The sequence below is a fragment of the Lethenteron reissneri genome, chromosome 21, assembly GCF_015708825.2.
Source record: "Lethenteron reissneri isolate LAM-NWPU_2019-01 chromosome 21, ASM1570882v1, whole genome shotgun sequence".
NCBI lineage: Eukaryota > Metazoa > Chordata > Hyperoartia > Petromyzontiformes > Petromyzontidae > Lethenteron > Lethenteron reissneri.
This window is the reverse complement of record NC_083799.1, coordinates 19,154,592-19,181,105: the sequence shown is the minus strand read 5'-3', so window position 1 is coordinate 19,181,105 and position 26,514 is coordinate 19,154,592. Positions and strand designations below refer to the sequence as shown.

General features: G+C 39.4%; 1 protein-coding gene across 4 annotated transcripts in view; it reads left to right on the top strand.

The window, feature by feature from the left end:
* The window catches only part of LOC133345361 (receptor tyrosine-protein kinase erbB-4-like), a 211,687-nt gene that overhangs the window by 84,754 nt on the left and 100,419 nt on the right, over positions 1 to 26,514 (top strand). For 3 of the 4 annotated variants that reach the window (XM_061556054.1, XM_061556052.1, XM_061556053.1), the window contains exons 2-3: positions 14,929 to 15,080; positions 25,066 to 25,258. In XM_061556054.1, coding sequence (XP_061412038.1) covers positions 14,929 to 15,080; positions 25,066 to 25,258 — 345 coding nt within the window. The remainder of the gene's footprint in view (positions 1 to 14,928; positions 15,081 to 25,065; positions 25,259 to 26,514) is intronic. The other variant, XM_061556055.1, reaches the window with a different exon arrangement.

The following is a 26,514-nucleotide window of genomic DNA, read 5'->3' as shown; positions in this document are numbered from 1 at the left end:
TGACTGGCAATGCCAAATGTCACTGTGTGTGCCAAACTACCCATGACATGCAATGGACTCCAGCCTGCCATCAGCTGCTGGTGGCTATAATCAGCATCTGCCTTGGAAAGCCCTCTGCCTCGTGGAACTGATACGCTACATCGTTGGCCACTTTGCACGACACTGTTAAATTTAGCCGCGTTACTAGGTTGTCTCCCTGCAGAGATTTGACTCAAAGCAGCAACTTACTGCAATGTGCCAGCAATTGGGAGAGATTAGTAAACAGAAGTTCAGAAAAGTATATTTACATTGAGTGGCCAACACTTGCTGCTTTGTTTCATTTTAATGTTTTAAAAGTGGCGTGGATTAAAATTAGTTTTGTTAAAAAAAAATCTCTTGTCACAGATTACTTTATCATTTCATATCTGTAAGTGAGAAAACAAAATATCATGCCAACAATTTACGTGTTATATTATCAGCGTGTAATATTTTATCATTAAAGTTATTAAAATTGTTGCTAAATCTCAACACCTATTCACCAACACCTTGAAGGTATGAAATTATTTAGTTCAAGTTCTTGGTTGTTCTCGCATAAAAGTGTTTCGACTGTGGGTATGTGTCTTTCCTTAATCCGTGCAAAACAATAGCAGTATACTTTATATAAATAAATAATTAAATCTCATGTTTGCATAATCTTATACAAGATGTGTTTAGGTGCTGTGGGATGCATAATCTGAACCTAATTACACTTTCATGGTTTTATTTCCAGTTTTGCAAATTGCATAGACATTTATTATTTAGTAAAAAATGTAATGTGTGTGCCTGTACTAAATATGGTTTAAAAGTATTTATCGGCAATTAAAAACATGTGTACATTTGTATATATTTGTGGGTAGTGGGATTAGGTGAAGTGAGGTGTCAGGGGTGGACACATAGCCCCCGCCTCACCACTCTGCAATACGTTCCATGCCAGGACGTAAATCGCTAAGAGTCAAACATAACTACCGTTGGATGGCGACATCGATTATGAAACATATCAATACGGATTTATCAAATATTGAAATGATCTGTGATGATGATATTTGGGTCAGACAGCTTGCCATTTCTTACCTGTATTTACACGCCACGCCACCATCCTTAGAGCCGAACATGAACCAGACAGCAGTTATTAAAAACTCACAATGGCGATGTTCCTTAAGCTTACCTCACCCCACAGAGTAAATAATAGTACCTGTTATGTCGTATGCATGAATGTACGTTGAACTTCTTTCGAACCCTATGTAGCCAACCGTGCTAATCGGAAGTGCAGGGTAAGGACAACAAATTAAACACAAAAAGCAGTTCTAAAGAAATGAGTTTTCAATCTAGATTAAAAAGTGCATAGCTCTAGTGGCTTCCTAATATCGGAAGGAAGAGCATTTCAGACAGCCGCAGAAGCGCATTGGAAAGTGCGCGATGTGGTGACCGTCTTGGTTTGATGGTTAGCCAAAAGCCGCTGCGAGGATGACCGGAGTTCGCTTGATGGTTTATGCTCCATGACCTCTGTCTGTGCACAAGAAGTACAGTATTACGTGTACAATGTTTCAACAACCACACTTCCAACACGTATTTTGGCTTTATCATGAGCAGCGGGGAGAGAGAAAAGTGGATTACTTGTGTAGGGTACACTGGATACTTGAATCAAGACTGATTCCATAAACTGTTTGTAGATTTAGAAAATATATTTAGATAACAAAAAGTATGTCAGTTTAATATTTTGTAGCAGTGCTTGGTTCTAGGGCAGGGGTCGGCAACCAAAATAACAAAAAGAGCCATTTCTTTCCAATTCGGTACAAAATTCAGTATTTCAAGAGCCGCAATGCATCTGAGTACATACTGTACTCACGTACATATCGTCAAGAAGCAGCCCGTAAAGAGCCGCATGCGGCTCCGGAGCCGTAGGTTGCTGACCCCTGTTCTAGGGAAATGGGGCCTGTCAAAATTTGGTACAATCATAACCCGATTCGAAGCTGATTGGGTCAATCAATAATTCCTCAAATCCTTTCACTCAGCAGTAAAAATGTATCGCGATAAGGCTTAATTTATTGAGTTATAAAGTGGAATGGTACTTTATCAGCTTTTTGTTTACTGTTACAAAGTAAATATTTAATGATAAATATGTTTGTCGGGACACTATTTATCCTCCAGTGTCCGATGCCACCTATTGAATAATTAAAGACAAAGGTTCATATTTTCCAAATGACAGGAGAGACACAACATAATAAAGTGATCTAATTATTGAATACTTTGTGACATTCATTTAATCATTTTGCTCCTCTAGGCATTTGCATCTTTTGCTTAGAGTTAGTCTGAAATATCTTGACCTAGATTTCACGATTTATTATCTCCTTCTTTCGGTAAAGTCACGTAGGTAGAAAATAATAGATCACGACGTTTCGATCGCAACACAAGCAACCGTCATCAGGTGGGAAAATCACAGCAGGGAAACTGTTGAAACAGGCAGTTTCTCTGCTGAAGCAGGCAATTTCTCTGCTGAAACAGGCAATTTCTCTGCTGAAACAGGCAGTGTCACTGCTGTGATTGTCCCACCTGATGACGGTCGCTTGTGTTGCGATCGAAACGTCGTGATCTATTATTTTCTACCTACGTGACTTTACCGAAAGAACCAACGAGTATGGATTCCTGCAGTCACGAAAGCTTCAAATCCAGATTGATTTATTATCTCCTGAGCTATATTTTTTAATTGTTTTTATTATCTACTGACCTATATATATTTTTGTGAACTATATTGTTTTCATACTCTTTGGTTCTTTTGGTAAAGTTACGTATGGTATAAATAAAATGAAATTAAACATATCACGACGTTTCGATCGCAACACAAGCAATCTTCATCAGGTGGAACAACCACAGCAAGAAAAAATTATGAAGTAGGAGAGAGAGAGCTGCCGTGGCAAGAGGTTATATAGGTTGTTTTTGCCTGTAATTCGCTTTAGCTTTACCATACATACATATTTTGTAGAGCAAGCATATAACATACAATAACGGAGTTGCAAAATAAAATATATAATACAGAAAAGTCTGTAAAAAGTATGAGAATAATATTGAGAAATGTAATCAGAGAACATAACACAAGATTCAAGGCATGATGGGGCTAATAAAGCAGCAAACAAGAGGTTGACGATTGGTAATTCACAAATAGTATCCCTTAGGGACAGAGATGGAACCAAAATGTAAGATGGAGATGTAATATTAACGATAGTGGAAGGATTTTATGCAGAAATCTATAGAAGCAGATGCATACATCTCAGGGATCAACCAGTTTTTTTAGACGAAGAGGAAGAAATGTTAAGATTTCGCACTTATAGAAGTAAACTCTCACCTTCAAATTAGCACTTGGTGCTAATTGCATACCTATTTACTAAATGTTTACAGATAAATTACGTCTCAATAATTAAATTCAAAAGTGACAAACTGACGTGAAAAATACAGACCCATTAGGCTTTTTATCGCATGTGTACAAGTCTCTCACGATCATTATGAGCAGAATAATGGAAATGAAAGATAGTGGCAACTTCAGAAGGCCTTTACCCAGAAGTAGATGGCTGATGATAATAAATCTGGACATTAATGTTTTAATTTGTTAAACAATATACATATGATACTGTATATGTCATGCCTCAGATGCAAATATGTAACTTATGTGCCTCAACAGGGATTGTATAATCCTTGATGCTACACATTGCTGGCAATCAACGTGCTTTATATATATACTGAGAAACAATGATTTTCAGATTTCAATTCTGAATTGCTTTTTTTTAATGCTTCGAATCGAATTGGATGATCAGATGCCATCATCTGAGGTTACTTTACATGCCATGCACGGTCGGTCTGATCATTTGATCTGATTCCGATCTGAGCCAATTCTGCACATCTAGGTATTTGGCATAAAATGAGCACCACAAATATTTGCGTAGACTAATTTGGGAGCGTGTGGTTTTAGAATTCTAACAACAGCTACTGTCATTGCTATGCCCCTTTAGCAACCCTAATGGTCACCCTTGATGTTTTACTCCACTGCAGACCTTCCCTTTAATGTCATCATTCTTATTTCAGTAAACAAATGTGAGCAATGGATCTTGTTGCTACACAAGAGAGTGAGAGATTCCAATGAAGTGAATAGGGCATGCCCTAAATAGCTACACAGCTTCAGGAATACATTCCAGTGAAGTGAATAGAGCAATCCTTGAATACTCTCAGCATTTCATGGAAACTTAATTCTGCTGCCACAGTGTAAAGCTGGGATTGCTGCTGTAAATGTCACCTGTTGTTAAGAACGTGCCGTTTTACATGCGGGAATGTCATTGGCCTATCTCAAGTCAGTACATAGTCACACGATAGTGGTTATTGTTGTGGTTACTGTTTGATAAGCGTTAAGATGCAAGTGTCTTTCCATTAAGCAGTGATAGTTTGATAATGGTTTATTATTTGGTGTGTTGTTTGTCATTGGACCAGAAAACACTGATAGTGGTAGACAGCGAAGTGGTGTGCAATTGCTCAAACCAGATCCCAGCTGCTTGATCCTTGGCATGTGAGGAGGCTTGCCAGACATGAATCCACAAGCATAATGCATGAAAAGTCCAATGCGCTATAAATAGAAAGATGTTGGCACACTGCAGAGCCAGAAATTCAGCTGGAGGTGTGATGATGACATCATGGGCAGTGCAAAACTGAAAGCGAAGACCAGTAAACTTCAATATATTAATACGTCAATTTAAGAATAATGTGAATGGAATGCCCTTTTACAATCTCCTCTGAGTTATATAAGAGTTACATATAATAGTTAACTTAATAAATGATCACGTTCATCAGATATGTTCCAGTATTAGGAAAATTCCTTTTAATCATGTATTTGTTTCCTCCTGTAAAAATTGATTTAATTAACTTTGCATCAAACTGAAGAGGATAGATCTGCAATGCTATAAAAAAAAATCGTGCAAAAATGCTCCACAGTACTGTGGTAGGTGCATACTGGTTTAAATACAGTTGCAGCTTCGCTAATATCGCTTCTAATCCGACAAAGCTCAGCATGTTTAAATATGTTAATGAGATCCTCATTATGCACCTTGTTTTCTGCTGCCATATTCAATTAAGACCAGACCTTGCAGGATAGGGGGCCTGGGGGCATTATACCCAGAGCTGGAGGTGAGATATTCCTGCTGCTCAGCTGCGAGCATCTCTTCTCCTGCCACACAGCTGTGTGCAGCCGTCCCATGACAGCACATGTAGCCACTTGCAAAGCAAAATATGCATAATCTCCACTAATTTATGGTACATCGCGATCAAGATTGCTAATTAATTATAATTGACATGTAAATTTCATATGCATTATAATCATGCATGCTTGCATTCGTATATTGTAACAATTAGTCGGCTTCATATTCTACTTGATACACTATTGTTAAGAGGTGTGCTGTCAAGTGGTGTCAGATAGGGAGCCAGCTGGTTAGATACACTGCGTTGCATTGCAGCCTTCATATGTATATTTTGTGAAATGTAGCTTTCCAGGACAAATGTTCAGATTCAGAATCTTTCTTTTATACTGGAGAAATCTGATTAGATATAAACTCTTTTTCACTGATGTCCTGTAGGGGTGGGTCGGCAAAGTTGCATCAACAAAATGTAATAAGATAAAGAAAAGTTAAGCAAGCCATTTGAAGTTGGGCAAAGCATAGTGCCAGCATACATAATTCCATTCTAAAATAGCTACAGAAAGCCACCAATGACATCCACTGAGTTATTCTCACGATTGCTATTAACTACACAATTTATTTTTTTATTTTTACCAGGTTAGGTTGATTGAAGCGACCTCGCCACAAATGATAGCCTAAGAAGTGGCTTATAATCAGTTTAACACGTAGGCTTTCACGACCATTATTATCCATAATAGAGGTTTTTGAGTTAGATCGCGTAAATCTATAAATGTGTCGTTAAAACCCGACACAGCCAACTAGTAAGGGTGGTCACGTAAACAGAACATGCCAATTCGTCACTAGAACAGCACGTCTCTATATAAGGAACGACGCAGTAAGACTTCTCCACAAATCTGGATGTCGCCTGATGAAGCTAGTTGTAATTACTGGCGAAACGTCGTACTCAGATTGTAAATGTTGTGGCTTGGCTCTCCAACACACCGGTGTGCTGTACTAGTGACGAATTGGAATGTTCTGTTTACGTGACAACCCTTACTAGTTGGCTGTGCCGGGTGGTGGTGGGGTTTAACGACACATTTATACTGTATATTTACACGATCTAACCCAAAAACCTCTACTATGGCTTATCATCAAGTGGAAATTTATATCAGGCAAATATTCTAAGAATATGCTTCTAAAGGTGGAGGGAAAAACTGGAGGATCCGAAGAAAAATCTATGCGACCACGGGGAGCACATGGAAACTCCAAATGTACAGCAGGCGTCAGGATCGGGATCAAATCGACGAGCCTCCTGTATACCAGGCGAGAGAGTTAACATCTCACCACCGTGGCGCCGCCGGTTGCGAGATGAAGTGTTACGTACTATGAAGTACTACCACCTGTGCCAATGTGATCGTTCCTCTAGCAGGGGTGGATGAATTGATGTCATTTCTACGCCCGATTTAAAACGAATTACCATAAATTTCCCAAATTTCAGATTGTTTTAGCATCTTTAATTCTTTCCACCTCCAACCTCGCATTATCTGCTGTCTGCTGTCAGCGAAAACCAATAACTCCTACACCCCTACCACCCCCATCTATGTCATTGTCGCCATAACCATGAACAATTATCTTGAAACATTATTTTTTTTACTCACTTGCAAAAGAGACTCATTGAAACGTGGTCTTACAGACTATGAAAGACATAACGTCAAACACCATCTGGTCAGCAGAATGTAAAACTGTGCGCATGTGTAAATCGAATATCGTAATTTCACGAATGTCATATCATTTCGTTTATTGACATGAAGAAAGTAAAAAACACTATCTACATAATTCACGTTGGGAAACGTATTTGAATTACATGGCTCCAATGTGCTCATGCTAATGTTTGACGGCAGGTCTGCCTAATGGGGAGTAAAAAAGCATTTGTTGCGGATGTGGCAGCTGGCTCTAGTCCTATGATCGCCCCCTGGTGGGCCCTGCGGGGGCTCGGAGCTGCCAGTCTTCTGCGTGTACATCAACAACCAAGAGCGCGCTCCCTCCACTCTACGACACTCGTGCATATGGCCCATTCCTGGACTTGCTTCTCTGCCTTTTTTCTCCTTAGGGATTCATACATTCTCATGAGAGACATTGATCCAGGCTTCAGCTAAAACACGGAATAATTAAAGCGCTTTAAACAAAGTGTTTTCTATCCTACGAGCTTTTTAATGTTCAATCATCATTCTGCCTGTGCCACTGTTAAACACACTGCAGTGGAGCACTTAGTTTATACTCGCATATGCATAGATTGTGTACATATAATGCAAAATAATGCCCTTATTTCGTATACAATATCTGTTATATTTTCCAAGGATGCCAGCAAACCATTATGTATCGTTTAATGTAACTACGTTTAATACATATTTTAACGGGGTGATATAAATAGTATATTTTAACATTTTTATTTCACTATTATTGTTTTCGTCTCGCATTTTTTCCAACAGTGTACATTTTAACTCTGCCGTTGATTTATGAGCATATGCATGTCTTCCAAGCTGTGTCATGGCCCATCAATGGAGCACACCATTTAATTTGGGATTGGCAAGCTGCATGCTTATATCCTGCTGGGATCAACTCTTTACCCAGCTGGCTGTTTATCCAGATGCCTAAAATAATTAGCCACCAAATGGCCCTGTGTTGCTTTCCCAGAGCACACTGTGGCAGTTCTTGCATGGCCTGCAGCTGGCCACCTGCTCAACACAACCAGCTAGACTTCATTTAGATAGCTCTACACAATGTACAGCCCAAGTGTAATAATTATTGTTAGAAAATAAATTATAATGATGATGAGCTCTTGCTGGGCACGATTTGGCCTGAAGCCACGTGTTCATTGTGCGATGCTAATGCCCCTTTCTCTAATGACATGTACAGAAAAATATAGTGAGAGTCTTGGTACTATTTTTCATTAAGTTGCACGGTCACAATGCTGTTCACTTCGCTATAAGAACACACACACCACCTTATATAGCAGTCACCAAGCTGCATATCTTGCCATCATGAATTGTGAGTTGTACGAACAGTGTTATCTATTAGGTGAAAAAATACTAAATTGGAGTGCTGTAGTATAAATATATAAATGTTTCATCAATAAATTAAGCATGGTGTTATTATTTTATAAACTGTCTTCTATCCAGAATATACATTTTCAAAGCATCATCTGTCCAACACCAATGCAAATGCATGCTATGTTTGTTTATGTAAGAGTCACTATGTATTGTATATGCTTATATTATTTTGATAATGACCTTATGAGCCACCAGGATGTGTTCATCAATCTCATGGTTGCCTTGCACTTTTTATTAATATGTAACTGTGTAACTTCTTTGCAATATGTGGAAATTAACAGTTTCTATAACTATATTTAATTAGTTTAACAAATTTTTACTATAATTGATAATTGTCATTTCAGAAAGTTAGGTGGCTGTGAGGAAAATAGACAATACTAAACAACCATAATCAAATATTATCGGAGCAGACATTCTTATTAGCGACCTAGTTTTACAGAACACTATATGTATATTTATGAGCAGTGATAACTTGGAATATAACATTAAATTAATTTACATTGTAAATGTAACGTCACATGACTGATCACAATTACAGTACAAGAAACCTATATCTTTTACATTCCATATTTCCATCAACGTCTGTGTCAGGGATGCTATATTTTCTTTAGTTTTCACATGCATGCAGCATATACGCACACATATACCTAACATATGCCTATATTTCAAGTTACTGCATAAAGTAACCAACTTTACATTTTAAATGGTAATACTGTAATCATTTATGTGGCACCTACCGAACTTTGGAGGCAAAATGGGTTTCTTTTTATAGCTAGGTATTTCAAAATATCTGGGGTAAAGATGCTTATTTTAAGACCTGAATCTAGGTTTTAAAGATCTATGGCAAATACCGTTTCCTATTATGGGAGTTTTTTTAAACAAACCTTGGAGGCTTGTAGTCCTTTGTTTTTATGTCACGTTCAATGTGTTTATTTCTCTTCTGGATTTAGCCAAATTAAGTGGAAATAACATCGTATTTGTGCAGTCATTGGTGACTAGGTTGAGGTCATGCAACTCGCTATGAATGAGAGTGCTTTACTTTGGTTGCAAACTCAGAGCTGAAATCAGATATTTTAGCAGTGCTGGCACGGTGCTCTGACCTGGGCATCGTTTTGTGAGAAATAAGGCCACCTGTGATCTCTGGATCAAGCAATAACCAATGTAGAGTATTACAAAACATCGCCTAGATCACAGTTCTTGGTGAAAGTACTTCAAAGGTGTGCAGTACGTGCAGCAACCCGTCGAGTTCCTGGCGAGAAACACAGTGCTATCCTGGATAAAATTAAGAGATGTCCCGGTGCATTTGTTTGATGCTTGTAGCGCACAATTTAAATGGAGAAAGACGATGAGCCACACATGATAACTTCGCATCAAACAGCGCCATTTAAAAAGCTAGAAACGGTTGGTCATTAATCCAGCTGATGTAACTATCAGTCTCTCGGAAACCTGTCCTCTCTTTGCATCAATACATTTTTGTATTTATAGAATAATAGTTATTATAGTTATAAAATTATTTTTTGTATGTGCTATTCCACCTCTTCAATTACCCCTATTTGTGTAAGTTTACCCTCATTAAAGTGTTTTCCTGTTTTTATCTTTAAAATACTGAATAAAAATAAATATTTATGTTTAATACCGTATAAGTATTTAACAAAGATGTATTTACTTATGCATGAAATATTTAATTTCAACACATGTAGAGGGTATAATAAAAAAAATATGCCAATGAAAGAAAAATACATATACTTTCCCAAATGCTAAGAATAATAGTTATAAAATGATCATGAAAACATATCAAACAATGCAATAATAAAAACCTGACTTAATGAGGTAGCTAATTTCTTATTTGTATGATTAAAAGGATCCTGGCTTTTGAGCTACATTCATTTTACAAATTGCATTTCAAAATAAAAAAATTCAGTTCCAGTGCTAGTAGGGTTGTTGTGAGTGAGAGTGCCGCGTGGTTGTATGAGCCATACACATTATATTTTGGCACAAAGCAGCTTGAGTTTCTAGTGAAAGCACGATTTTGACTTGCCTAAAACGCTCCAAAAGTGTGCGATGATGTAACGTTTTGGAAAGAGGCCCAGCTCTACGATTATTCTGGCCAAACAGATGACTGTAGTATCAATTACCAACATTTAACTTACCAATGAATCTGGATTGACCTGACAGGCCATTGGAGTATGATATGATTGCAATTATTATTTAACATTTGTTTAAGCAGATATAATTACAATCCAAGCATAATAGAGAATTAAGTGGCATTAGTTTATACAGTGTGGGTCTTGTGGTGCAGTTGTTAGCACATTGCGCGACGAACCTGGTGACCAAGGTTTGATCAGGGTGAACATCAGTGGCAAATTGTATCTGAACTGATCCTGCATGTCCCTTTTGCCCCTTCACCAACCCATATCGAGGAACGTGGTTAAGTATGGTCAAACAATCCCATGTGAGGCCAACTGAGCTATGTAGCTCTTTTTCAGAAACCACCTGGCCACGAATGATAGCTCAATGAAGTGGCTTATCATGTGGAAATGTATAGCAGCCGCATACTCTAAACACCATGGCTTGGTCTATATTAAGCAGTACATGCACAAGTGAAGTTTACTTTTACTCGTTATTCTAAAATGCAAAACAATAAGTGCACACCATTTATGTTCGTTGTATGGCTTAAGCAAATCAGTGCCAATGCTGGAAACCGTTGTCGAAATGTAACAAAAATACTGACAGCAGTTGGTGCGTTGTCTAGACTCATGGAAAAATATTTTTTCGTGGGGTTTTCAGGCAGATTGAACTTTTACTTAGCATTTCTCCTATAACGAAGCTTTCATGAAAAACGCGCTGCACGTTTCGTTTAAGAATGCAGACACCGTCTTGAAATCACCCCCTCTCTCTTTCCCAAAATGCCTCGGGTGATTGGATGCTGGAAGCACGGTACAGCTAGCTGCGCAGGTGCAATAATGTACAGGTGTCTTTATTAGCGGTACAAGACAGTTTGTACTGCTGTGTTAAATAAGTCTCGGAATCAATAACAGATTTACTTATAATGCCGTGGAGGCAGCTGAGCCCCCATAAAGGTGTCTGAAGTGTTTTACTGCCTCCATTATGCTCGTCCATGTGCAAACCCCGTCGAGTTTTACTGCCACCTAATCCCGCTGCAGAGACCCCTTACCCTCAGCACCCCGGCAAGCACTGGATATTATTTGCTATTATTTTAATTATGCAGCTCGTCTACATACATAATTTACTGGTAATTAGAGCAGTTTACTTATATTCATTGCAGTATAATGCTTCTCTATAATTACATTCTCATTTTTACTGCATTATTTGTTTCGGGAATGCATTTCGATTCACTATTTGTTTTATTTGTGCTATTTATAACTATCCAGAAGCTGGACTATGCGATATTTTAACAAACACTCGTAGAGCATTATTTTAAAACCCAAAATGTTTGGGTTTTTTTACAATGTGAATGCTGAGGTCAGTGTTTGGCACGCTTTATAACAAGATATAATCGAATCACAAAATATGTAATTATACTATTATCCATATTTACATTAATTTATTTCATGACATGCATATATGTGTCAATGGAAGTAAATATGTTCCAGATGTGTGGGTTAAGGCTGCCATTCTAATTCTGTCATACACACAGTTACCTCAAATGTGATTCACGCGGTCTCCAGAGAGATCACAAAGCAGCTCCAGTGATACATGCATTTGAAACCGTATCTTGCTCTGCCCGTGCTATTATTATATCACTTGTGTACCAAGAGCATTGCTGCCAAAATTAAATGCCATTTTACGGTCACAGGCTCACTTATGCACACTGTTTAAAAACTTTCACTTGACATGTTTTAAATTACTCATCTGTGACTTCATATCTCAAAATGCATAAAGTATGTGCATCGTAGGCTTGGTCTGGTCAAGGTACATGCACCAAGTTACACTACACGTATGTGTATACAAGTATGAATGTGTATCAGACATTGGTGCAGCCATAGTAATATATTGGCTTATCATGAAACCACATGTTTGGTCTTTTACAAACTTTGTAGATGTGGAGGTACCATTTTTGTTAAGATTTTATAAAATAAAGCAAGTATGCTATTATTTGTCCTAAACATGACAGTAAGCTGTTTTTTCCCTTCCTATTCAACCCATGCTAACTCGAAACAGCGTCATACTAAATAAATTATTGTTCTGCCAATCTTCTCAACAGCCGACGCAATAAGTTTTTCCAGATGTCACCAGAAACCTTGAGGTGAGGTCAAATAATTAATGTGCCCATACTGAGGTCGTCTGCCTCCATTAAGCCAACCTTGGAGACAATTTAGCAGGTTACTTAAAAAGGGGGTGAGGCAGAAAAAATCCTGACAATGAGCTATCAGCACATGGGGGGGGGGGGCGGGGGTGAAAGCTACCACAAATCTTCTTCCACATTTACATGATAAAAAAGCCTAGCTTGTGCGTTACATGACAGTGCATTTGCAGCGATGACTTATCAGTTAGCATAATCTTTCATGCCGAGTCCAAGCTAAAGGGGGGCCAGTCATTTTTATTGAAGCTGTTTGAGCAGTTTTTCATGTTAGTTTGAAATGAAATTACTTTGCGATATAGAGCTGTGTCTAAGCTGTCGCTATACATCAGCCAGACTGGGCAGTCAGTCCCATGGTGGTCTGGGCTATTTTTTTTCTCTTCTCCTTTTTTGTGCCGTGCCCTTGGATACAATGCAATTCATGCAGCTTGCATTTCACAGTTTTTTTAGGACGGCACATGCTTGCGTCTATGTTGGTTATATTCACAATGACGAATGCGGCTTAACAGGAAGAATTCCCTGCAAAATTACTCACGCAGTGGATTTACAGGAGAGCATTCAATATGGCGCTAGAGAATACAGGCTTTGGAGATGACGCACAGTCGGTACTGCTATTGCAGTGAATGTCCACTTATTGGAGTGAACATTAAACACTCACTTTACCATAAGCAATATGAGAATTGGCGCTCTAGCATTTATACCGGTTGAACAAAAAAATATAAACCTGAAGTCGTAACATTTATAATAATGACCCCATTTTGTGCTGTGCGAAAGGCGTGTAAGTTGGGAAATGGCTTTTCAGCCGTGCAATTGAGTAATATTTCTTTCAGAATAACACAACCTGATACCAAAAGTGATCTGTCCTTCCAACAAAATAATAATTGATTCCTACAGATACATACGATTACTCGAGTTATTACACGGCGTGGGGAAAATATAAAATAAAAAGAATGTGCGCAAGGACGTGACTAAAATACCCCCACCCATAGAGGTATTGTTTCCAAAACATTGTTGCTGGCATCACTTTTCACTCTGTATTTATTGGCGTCAAGGTTACCCTGCTTCACGAGATAGGACGGCTTGCCAAGGGGGTGTCATATAGTGTTGCACATCCAAGTAGTTTGCAGGCATGCTCCGTTTGCAGTTGTGACAGCTGGTGTTTGTGTTTGGTGACTTCCCTGTGGCACAGGGGATTTAAGAAATTGAGTCGACTTGTTGGAGAGTATACATTAAATATCACATCTGCATAAAGTCATGGTAGTGTATGCAACTCTGGGCAGCGTGCAAATGTGTTTTTACGTTTTAATGCTAATTTCTGCAGTTTATTTTGTTTAATGATATATGAATACAAACACATCTTCCCTTAGGTCTAGATCTGCTTGAAACCCTTTACAAGTGTTTAAAAGCCAACATGCTGTGGCCATAATAACTTTGAGAGTTCTACTTGTAATGGGGATTTTATCTTGCTAAATCACTGTCGTTAATAAATCATATTAACCATAACATGCTTCAGCCTGAAGGCAGAATATGTTCCTTTCTTTTCACACTTATTCAGAACTAATCTCATACATAGTTTTCACTAAGCATGCAGAATACTGATTTATTTTATAATGTAATCTTTAACACGTAGGCTTTCACAACCAATAGACTCCATAAGAGGTGTTTTTGGGTTAGATCGTGATCTATTATGTATCTTATCTTTCTTTCCTTTTTGTTTACAAAATCGTAATGCTCAAATCGCGGTGCAGAACCATGGTATAAAAACACTATCTAAAAATGTAATGCAAATAAAAAACATAATTAATGTTATTGTTGTATATAATTCATAGCAATGTATTCTATGCAGATATAAAACATCTAAAACGTATATTTCTGCTTGGAGGGCATCAAGAGCAACTCAATGTTGTGGTGTAATTTAGAACCCATGGGTGGTACATGGATGGTGGACAACAAAAGTAGGCTTGCTATGAACTATTCACAAAGCCCCGATAGCTCGCAGTGGGATTTTTATAGTTAATTTTGTTTCAGAATTCGGGGCGATAGCAGTTTAAATTAAAACATTACAAATGTGCTTTTGTGGTGATGACACACAAGCAAATGTGATGATAAAAATACCAATTTAACAGGAAACTTTTTGAGCAGATCAAGGGCAGAACATTATGTTTTGTTAAACGTGTATTGGGCATAATATGTCACTTGTAATTTGTTTTCACCTACATATATATTTTTACAATATGTCAAGAGAATATTAAAAACATACCACTTTGTGTAAGTACGCAGGTTCACAGGTCATGTGCTCATGGCATCGCTTGCTATCGTTTACCGGCAGTGTGCAGCGGAACAGAGAACAAGCTCAGCGCAAGTGCCACGCGCGAGCTTCAGTACCAGACCCTGCGCAAGATCTACGAGCACTGTGAGGTCGTGCTGGGAAACCTCGAGATCACCAACATTGGGCCCGACAAAGACCTCAGCTTCCTGCGGGTGAGAGAGACCTTGGGGCAGGATGGCCTTCCAGGTTTCGCCTCGATGCCGAGATAACCTTCGTCGCAGAATCTTGGTCTGAGCTCGGGTTCCTTTGCACAAACAAGGCTCTGATTTGGTTGAAGTCAGGAATGCTTGTATTTGTGAACCATGCAGGATTAGGGCAATCCATTGAGGTTCCTGCACTGGTGCCTCTACATTTGGGCAGAAAAGCACTGCACGTTAATATTTGCGGTCGGGTTCGTAGAGTCTTTTTCATGAAATCTTATTTTTATGAATGCAGATGTGGAAAGAAATGAGGCCAATATTAAAAAAGATGAATGGATGCATGAATTGTTAATGTAGCAGTGTAGTATACATGCACATTATGTTGAATGCTGTGATTTTTTTTTAGGTTAACTGGCTACATTATTTTTATGCTGAAAATGCTTAACACTCTTATATATATGGATCATAAAACTATTTAATATATATTACATCTTAAATGTGCTGCTATAAATGACACATTTCACCAGTTGTACAACACATGTTCGCATGTTTTTTCTTTACATTTTAACACGTTAAACCAGTGCTGCATGTTATTTATGGCTTTGGTATGCATGAAATATTCATAATTGTTCACCTCTAACCACAGTGCAGCACAATTCTACTGAAATGCCAATATCAAATGAAGTATTTCACCATGAATTTATTTCCAATGCAAAATTACTATTTTTTTATGATAGAATGACAAGACATATGCGTGTATAGAGGGTGTGAAAACAGCTTTACATATGCCTGACAATAGTGTATTTATCTCAGCTTTCCAAGGATTTTATCAACACTGCAGTTTGGGCTGGAAGACAAGTGTCATGTTAATGCTATTAAGCTTCAGAAATGTTTTGTTTCTCATTTATTAAATTAAGAATTACAGCCTTTTGTCAATCCATTGCTGAATATTTCACACTCTTTATCCAAAAGTGAATAAATAATGGCTGGTGGGGTTTTCCCCCAACATATATTCCTTTAGTTTATGTACTATCTGCACCCTTCCACAAAGACATCGTCATACATCATTTCGAGTTCTACTCTAGCTGTAAATAAAGTACTCAATTATATTTTTGTTACTTATAAATATGCACACACGTTGATGAATTTGACCAAAGTGTATCAAACGTGTGCGAGTTAACAGGCAACATAATAAATAAATAAACTTGCCCATAGATGAACTGGAGGAAAAGCTTGATAACTGTATTTTTATTACGTTAACTACATTAGCATATTATTATGAGAAAAGCAAAAGTCACGTACGATGAGTTTGCTAAACAAAATAAACAGTGGCCGCAGACAAGTGGGAAACACAGCAAATATGTACAGTATATCGAGGGAAATTAGTGATGGCAGGACGGAGGGCATTTGGATTGCTGGATTGATAATGAAAAATTAAAAAGTTGTCGATCATTGCATATAAACCATGACGGATCAGAAACGTAGATAATGACAAAAACCTGAAGAGTCCACAAGGAAGCCTGCTTAGAATTTAAATTTAGGGTCAGTGGAGGAACGAAACACACGTGATGAACGTCATATTAACCTGTAAGGAATGTAAGTTAGCTTGAGCAGGACACAATCCTGGTGATGGAATGTGAGTCAGTCAAAGCAGAGAGCATGCTCAGATGGATCACTGTGGCGATGGCGTGATGAGATCAGCTCATGTGCAAGAGCGAGATGGATTGTGGCATCGCAAAATGAGAAATGGTGATGACGTGGGGAGGACTTCGTCTCAGCAGTGGCTAGAACATGGCTGATGTTCCTTACAGTCATCATCATCATCATATTAAAAGCATGTACATGCATGTTTACCTTTAGAGCTTATTGAAACGTTTAAGTTTCAAAATTGTATCATATCCATGAGCTAGTGTTCATTGTGCCACGAAAATTCTATAAAGAAAAGTTGCATTTCATGCACATTAAATAGTACAAAGGTTGGTGCTCATTCCCTTACCAGCTGGCATTGTGTGCCTTGCCGTGACCTTGGGTTGATCCACCTGATAAATGAGCCATGCGTGAGCATTCTATAACACCAGTTTCTGAGAAGTTTAAAAAATTGCATTCGACACAGACACACATGGTGAAGGGCTCAGACCACATATGCCTATGACTGTGGTTAATGCGATTTTGCAGAGCTCTGGTGTAGACTTACACAATGCCTTTGACATCTTTAAACTATACATGGAAGTCTACTTTGGAATGTGTTGGATACAAATCCTGTACTACCACAGTACTAGAAAAATATGAATGAAGGTTATTACTGTTAAACTATTGTTCTGTAGCTATGGAGATATCTTATTCCAAATCAGAGCGACCTTGTACTGTTATTTTTTTTTTGCAATTCTCCTGCCTGATAGACTTCATCAACAGCAAAAACAGACAGAGTTTTGAGTTTATTTGGCCAGACCAACACCAATGAGTTCGGTTTCGTATTGCAGCAGACACATTACTCAATGTTATGGGTTGCATTTCCATGTGTGAGCCAACATGTTACACAATATTTGAAAATGTACTATGGAATCCATTATTTGTGCCTCAATGTTATTTTATTGTCACCTTTTAATGTTTGGTTTTTTGAAACAAAGGACAATTGTTTCCACACTTTTGCCCTTTAGCCTTAATTTACTTGCAGCTATGCTAAGTTCCCAATTCTTACAACTTCCCTAACATTTTTAGACCACTTTTATCATAAAAAATCAGTCATATATGTAAAGTGTAACTTTTTTATCAACATTTATCTACCGAAATCAAATTTAACGTTGAAATTTCTCGGATTTTTTGGTTTGAACGATGTAACGTTGTAGTCATCTGATAATCTATTACCAAGGTTATATGTTTAAATAATAATAATTGCTCTTATCTTTTGCAATTAAAAATAAAGATAGGAATGTTGCATTACTAAATTGCCATCTCAAGGACTTATTGTTTCAGTGGTAAAGGTCTAAAGCGCTACAATTATAATGATGCAGACATTTGGTTGCCATATGTACAGTATAAACAGTGTGTGATATAAACCTCATGACACACTACCTTGCCAGAAAGTTGCCTCTTTTTCAGCATTGGTTCTCTTCATTACTTGGCTTTAAAGTAGATGGATAAAACACATTAAATCTGTCTATAGTTACAGTGAGGGAAAAAAGTATTTGATCCCCTGCTGATTTTGTACGTTTGCCCACTGACAAAGAAATGATCAGTCAAGAATTTTAATGGTAGGTTTATTTGAAAAGTGAGAGACAGAATAACAACAAAATCCAAAAACACGCATGTCAAAAATGTTATAAATTGATTTGCATTTTTCATGAGGGAAATAAGTATTTGACCCCTCTCAATCAGAAAGATTTCTGGCTCCCAGGTGTCTTTTATACAGGTAACGAACTGAGATTAGGAGCACACTCTTATAGGGAATGCTCCTAATCTCAGCTTGTTACCCATATAAAAGACACCTGTTCACAGAAGCAATCAATCAATCAGATTCCAAACTCTCCACCATGACCAAGACCAAAGAGCTCTCCAAGGATGTCAGAGACAAGATTGTAGACCTACACAAGGCTGGAATGGGCTACAAGACCATCGCCAAGCAGCTTGGCGATAAGGTGACAACAGTTGGTGCGATTATTCGCAAATGGAATAAACACAAAAGAACTGTCAATCTCCCTCGGCCTGGGCTCCATGCAAGATCTCACCTCGTGGAGTTGCAATGATCATGAGAACAGTGAGGAATCAGCCCAGAACAACACGGGAGGATCTTGTCAATGATCTCAAGGCAGCTGGGACCATAGTCACCAAGAAAACAGTTGGTAACACACTACGCCGTGAAGGACTGAAATCCTGCAGCACCCGCAAGGTCCCCCTGCTCAAGAAAGCACATATACATGCCCGTCTGATGTTTGCCAATGAACATCTGAATGATTCAGAGGACAACTGGGTCAAAGTGTTGTGGTCAAATGAGACTAAAATGGAGCTCTTTGGCATCAACTCAACTCGCCGTGTTTGGAGGAGGAGGAATGCTGCCTATGACCCCAAGAACACCATCCCCACCGTCAAACATGGAGGTGGAAACATTATGCTTTGGGGGTGTTTTTCTGCTAAGGGGACAGGACAACTTCACCGCATCAAAGGGACGATGGACGGGGCCATGTACCTTCAAATCTTATACCTTCAAATCCCTCAGCCAGGGCATTGAAAATGGGTCCGTGGATGGGTATTCCAACATGACAATGACCCAAAACACACAGCCAAGGCAACAAAGGAGTGGCTCAAGAAGAAGCACTATAAGGTCCTGGAGTGGCCTAGCCAGTCTCCAGACCTTAATCCCATAGAAAATCTGTGGAGGGAGCTGAAGGTTCGAGTTGCCAAACATCAGCCTCGAAACCTTAATGATTTGGAGAAGATCTGCAAAGAGGAGTGGGACAAAATCCCTCCTGAGATGTGTGCAAACCTGGTGGCCAACTACAAGAAACGTCTGACCTCTGTGATTGCCAACAAGAGTTTTGCCACCAAGTACAAAGTCATGTTTTGCAGAGGGGTCAAATACTTATTTCCCTCATAAAAATGCAAATCAATTTATAACATTTTTGACAAGCGATTTTCTGGATTTTGTTGTTATTCTGTCTCTCACTGTTCAAATAAAGCTACCATTAAAATTATAGACTGATCATTTCTTTGTCAGTGGGCAAACGTACAAAATCAGCAGGGGATCAAATACTTTTTTCCCTCACTGCACTGTTGGGTATATTTGGCTATAAAATTAATAATTGGTTGTCATTATCACAGCATTCAAACCTGGTGGCCAACTACAAGAAACGTCTGACCTCTGTGATTGCCAACAAGAGTTTTGCCACCAAGTACAAAGTCATGTTTTGCAGAGGGGTCAAATACTTATTTCCCTCATAAAAATGCAAATCAATTTATAACATTTTTGACATGCGATTTTCTGGATTTTGTTGTTATTCTGTCTCTCACTGTTCAAATAAACCTACCATTAAAATTATAGACTGATCATTTCTTTGTCAGTGGGCAAACGTACAAAATCAGCAGGGGATCAAATACTTTTTTCCCTCACTGCACTGTTGGGTATGATATTTGGCTATAAAATTAATAATTGGTTGTCATTATCACAGCATTCATTTGATCAATCATACTGTTTCACCAATTGTCAATAAAAAAGTACGTACTTATTAAAATAAAAATTAAGAAACACATAGTTTAACATGGATGTCAGAAAATAATGTATTGACCAGACCTCATCTATGCATTATGTTGCAATTTGTTTATAATCATGCATAGGTTTAGTATAGATTGCATGGGTGCATATGTTATAGAGACGGCATATTTTGACAGGAACAACACCATAGGTGTCATGTTACATTCGTTTATCGCTTGCTTTCAATTCAGCATGCCATTTTCTTTACCTGTGTAGTGGGTTCGAATTAGGTGCACACACACGCAGCTTGGAGGCAACACTATTTATTAAACGGTAAGTAATATAACACTGTACATGAGGTGGTGACCACCTTCCTCAACTCACTAACACTCTGGAACACGACACAGACTGGACCAGGCAGGCAACGGCCTGCCTGGCCCAGGACGACGACTCGGGACTTGACGACCGATGATGTCTTCACTTCGGATTACAGTACAACAGCCTCGCTCTGCGTTCACACCACGCTTATATCTGCTTTGGCGTGGTCGGCTCCGCCCAGGCGTGGCTGGCTCTGTCCAGGCCACGCCTCCCTTCCCAGGCCACGCCTCCCTTCCCCCACCTCTGGGAAGGTCCGTATCCCTCCACCACGTAACCCCCCAGGCACCCCCTTGGGGCCCCCAGCCCTCGTACGGGCCGACACAGTAGTGACCATTCTATGTCACTACACCTGTGTAGTGACATCGTGGGATGTCAATTTGCAGTTCTGGCTCTAAGAGTGGCATGGCGTGCAGTGTAACAACATCGCGGATACCACAAGGATGTGGGTGTAGTACCGGCCCTAGAGGGGCCCGGTGAGTGCTGATTGATAGCGCTAGATGGCACCACGCTTGGCGTGCAATGCAAACCCTGCAGGACAGGGTGTGTGAGTGCCGGCCGTAGGATGAGGTTACTAAAAGCCATGGCACTCTGGTTGACCCGGGAGGACACGTGACCAGTTAAGTCTACAAAGGGGCCCCAAGTGGGGGCTAGGGGTGGTCATGTGGTTGGGATCCAGTTCCTTCTCGAGGATTTTGGAAGGTGGTCGTGGCCAATGGTGGAGCCAGTCATGCCGCAGAGAATATAAGCCGGGTCCCAAAAGGGACCAAGGTTGTTGTTCATCCTGGAAGAAACCTTCGTCTACATTCTCCGTTCAACGTGTCTCCAACACGTGGACCTGGACCCAAGCTCTGGTCCCGGTCCGTAGTAGCAGTTACGTTGTAATTAGTGTAGTTAGCCTGATGGTCACCACTATAGGTTGTTATTCTGTTAAGGGGAAAGTTACCCCCTGTGTTGGAGTTGAATAAATGTGTTGTCTTCTTGGTTCTTTCGGTAAAGTCACGTAGAAGGGAAGCAATAAAATAATAAAAATAAAACATAATAAAATAAAATAATTCTCACGACGTTTCGGCCACAACGCAAGCAATCGAAATGTGTTGTCTCCAAGTCTACGTCTGCGACTCAGTTGAATTCACTACACAAGCAAAGAAAGCAAAAAGTAAAAATGCTTAAGCTAGAAGCAAGTATTTCATCAGCTGACTTTAAAAACCAAAAAGTTTATACCACACTCTCTGACGATTGCCACAAAGACAACAAAAATAACCGACTGTAACATTGTGACAAGCAATTACATTGGTTACAGAATACATTATATTGGGTATGAGATTTGCATGCAAGAATGCATAAAACAGAATTGTGAGATATGTTTTTTGTCAAGAAATGTTTAAGTTAATAGTCAGAGAATCTCTGTGACAGGGGCGGGGGGAGTGGTGGTGGCCTTAAATGTGGTGTTGAAACTGAGATGAGGTCCACGCATAGACACATAGAAAACCCATCTTGCTCCAGATTATAACATAATCCATTGTTATTGTTATATAATTACAATACCTCCCCCCTCCCTCTACTTTCTGCACCCTGCACCTGATTAGCTCACCGTAATGACGTCATTTTGCTCTATTATAAGACCAGAAGCAGGTAGCACACATCACAATTCTGGCAAAATAGTTTGATTCTGGTCATAATCACCAGCAAAACATTGTACTAAAATTGTAAATGTTGTGAATTTACTATCCAGTGCATTGGTGGGCTGAAGTAGTAACTAATTGACACGTTTTGTTTACATGACAAACCTAACTAATTGACTGTGTCGGGTGGTGGCGGGTTAACGACACATTTATACTTATGTAGTGTGTTAACTTAGGTGCACGCTTGTACTTGGAGGCAACACGTTTATTTAACACAATGGGTAACTCTAACAGGATACCAGCATAAGGTGGTGACCACCACGACTAACTAAACTGACACTCGGAGAGACAATTCTATAGTTGGACCAGAACAGCTAACTGGCTGCCTGGTCCATGCATGAAGACCGGAGACAGAGGACCGAGGATCGAGGATGGCGACTTCATTTCCAGAGTTGAACGCCCTGATCCCCCTCGGGACCCCGCTTATAACTCCCCTGGCGTGGCCGGCTCCGCCCTGGCCACACCTCTGGATCCCCATCACATGATCCTCTCACCCCCGACTGGGGGCCCCTCGTCCGGTCACGTGCCCTTCCCGTGTTCACCTCGCTGTCACATCCTGACACGACCCCCTTCTCAGCGACACCCGGGCTCCGCCCTTACAGTACCACCCCTCACACGGCACTGCCTCTACACCGCGGTGACCCCCTTGAGGCCACCACACTTATTTGCTCTAACCCAAAACAACTCTTTATTATCGACAAATATATCTGCGTCTCCTTCTGTTGATTGCTTTTATCCAGCTATTAAGCCTGTTGAACTCTGAAAATTTGTTTTGTAGTTTTGCAACATGGCAAAATGGTTATTCAGATACTTTGAATAATACAGCAGCATTTGTTGCTGTTAATGAATGCCATATATTGAAATGTGTTCTGTTGTTACAATGCTTCCCTTGTCCATTGACTGGGATATTTACTTGAAATGCGTTGCAATGTAATGTAAATAATCTATTAAGAAACGCAAAATCATGCTAGAGCATCTCTAATGCATGTTACTGTCTCGTCACACTATATTCATTCAATTAATTTTAAGGCATCTTAAAGTGGTTGGAGCTCAAGGTTTTTGTTCTTGAGTTTGTCGGGTTGAGAATTCCATGAGACAGAGCTCTCCCGTCTTCTGAAAAGCTCTGTCACCAAACGTCAATTCCATTTTTTTGCATTTTTTTACAAATGTGCACGCAGATGCAAACGAATTAAAAACTCCCCATCATTTATAAAAAAAAAAAAAACCCTGTTAAATGTATTCCATGAATCTTCTTGGCTCTTTCGGTAAAGTCACGTAGAAGGGAAATAATAAAATAATAAAAATGAAACATAATAAAATACAATTCTCACGACGTTTCGGCCACAACGCAAGCAGCCGTCCTCAGGTGAAGAACAGGTCTGTCGGAAAGACAGCGTCTGAATGAACACCACCAAGCTTGGCAGCGTATATTTAAGCTGGGTTAGGGGAGGAAGGGCACCTTGACAAAGGAATTTGCATATCAACAGATGAATTTAGCATATTTATGGAAAATGCAGATATAGGATTAGTAACTACTTGTGGAATGCGTAGGAGGTGGGGGGGGGGTCTCAAAGTCATATTATGCCCGTGCATTATGTAGGATTAGCAGCAACAAAGGGAGGAGGTAGGGTTAGCAGTAATAAAGGGAAGGAATTTTAATAGTAAGGAGCTGCAGCAGCCAAACCACCACGTAAAAAACTAAAATATAAACTACATCAATATCATCAATATACTAAATATACTCTCTCCAATAAGCTGAGCTACTAACAGTAAGTCATACATTACAATTCTACGTCGCAAAAAATATAATATGCCTCCAGCTAAACTTTTTCCTTACCTCACACGGATCTACCCCGTACTATATACTGCCATAGACAAAACCAAAATTAAATTATAGACTGCATTACTATATACCACCCTATACTTTAGACTATACATTGTAATATTACACTATGTATTATTCTACCCACCCTACTGTATACCACACTGTGTATTCACTATACAATTACGATACTATATATTACCTTATACATTATATTAAACATTACACTTTTATACTATTTATTATTATACAATCTGCTAAACACTATACCATTGACCGTCGCGTGAAAGGTACTAAGAGGAAGCAACGAAATATGTCAATGGGAGAGTGGTGAAAGGGGACTTGCAGCAGAGCAAAGACTCCATATTCCATGAATGTTTATTATTCGTAGCCCAAAATATATATATATACATTCATTGAGAGATTTCCCTTTATGCTGCGCGAATAGCATATGCGTTCCAAGAAAAGTGCGCCCAATGCAAAACCGTACGAGGAGACAACTGCCTGCCGACTAGCGCACACAGTACGCACAGTACACACACAGTAAGCACACATTAGACACAGTACACACAGTTTTGTCACATGTCCCACCGCATAGCCGCATGTAGAGTGAATTCAAACCGCATACAGTGAATGTTGGGTGGAAATAGGTTATCTGCATATACACTAAATCGCACAAACTGTACCTCCGCAAAGCGACGAAAACCTGTATGTTGCACCAAAACATTGACCTTTAAGTGTAGATTATGAAGATAATTTGCTGTGAACTAGACATGGGAACAGATGTGTACAATCATTATATTTTTACTTCCTCGCTGGACTTGCCCTTTGATTTATCTACCGTGTGATTGCTGCACATCCACACGCATTGACAACATTAATATTAACGTAAGCTCCTGTTTTTTCTGGGGTTTTCTGTGCTCGCTGCAGACTATTCACGAGGTGTCGGGCTATGTGCTCATCGCCATTAATGAGTTTGAACACCTGCCACTGGAGAACCTGCGAATCATCCGAGGCACCAAACTCTATGAAGACAAGTATGCGCTGAGTGTCTTCCTCAACTATCGCAAGCACAGTACCAACCGTAACGGGCTCAAGGAGCTGCGTCTGCACAACCTAACAGGTGAGTGCTTAAACAACTGCTGCGCTGCTGCAGGGAATGGTGGGTGCCACATTGTCTCCTTTATTGCTTGTCTCCAGGAGCTTTATAGGCTAAGGCATCCATGGTGGCAGGACCACACAAATGTTTAGACTTGGTACTGCATTCATTAAGTGGCCCTTGCCAATATTCTGTTTGGGAACTAAAGGAAGAATGATGTCTGACACTTCACGATGTATTGGTCCTGCCTGGGTTGTTATTCAACACACGGGTTTAATAACCACGGTGATGGAGTTCAGGGTTAAACAATGGCAGTGCTTCAAGCTTGGATGCAGTCCATCTTTCCACATTTGCTAAACTTTATTCACATGCCAAATGGATAACAAACTAAATTACACACCCACGATGATTTGATCATGTGAAAAGATTTTCAGTCTATTCCTTGAGGTCTTGTGTTAGTCATATGATGTAAGAATTCAATAATAATATTTGTATAAAATGCTTTGCCTCTGGTGGTCTTTACGTTGTTTAACTCTGTACGTAAAATGTAGACTGCTCACATAAATTAAATTATTTGGAACTGTGTACTCAAATAAAGAATAAATATTTATGTGGAAAGTGTTTAAAGCGTAGTCTTTCGTGACCAATATCCATAATACAGGTATTTGGGTTAGATTGCATGAATATAAATCTGTCGTTAAACCCGCCACCACCCTACACAGCCAATTAGTAAGGTTTGTCACAACGTTTACAATCTGAGTATGACGTTTCGCCAGTAATCGCCAGAAATCGGCATCATCAGGCTGGCGAAACATCGTACTCACATTGTGGATTTTCTCTCCAACACACCGGTGTGTTGTACTAGTAACGAATTGGCATGTTTACAAACCTTATAATTAGCTGTGTTGGGTGGTGGCGGGTTTAACGACAGATTGTATTATTGGTGGAAAGTGTTGTCTCATACATTTAGCATTGCTAATTGTGTTCAGTGTATCACATCTAAAAATTGCCTCACATTGTAAATATCTCGAGCATTTCAGAGGTTACTGATCCGATAATTTCCTGTAAATTACGTTGTGCCCATTGATGACAATGGTCAGAATGTATTTTCAAAGCTGTTACTTGTTTATATGTTTGCTACAACAATGCCACCAGGAGTCTAGTTTTTCATTACATTTAGTATAATCCCACAGGGTCAGAGAACATGGTGCAAGTAGGCTCTTGTTGTCTACCCATGGCACATCATTTACCCCACCCTATACCCAGAATTCCTCACTTTC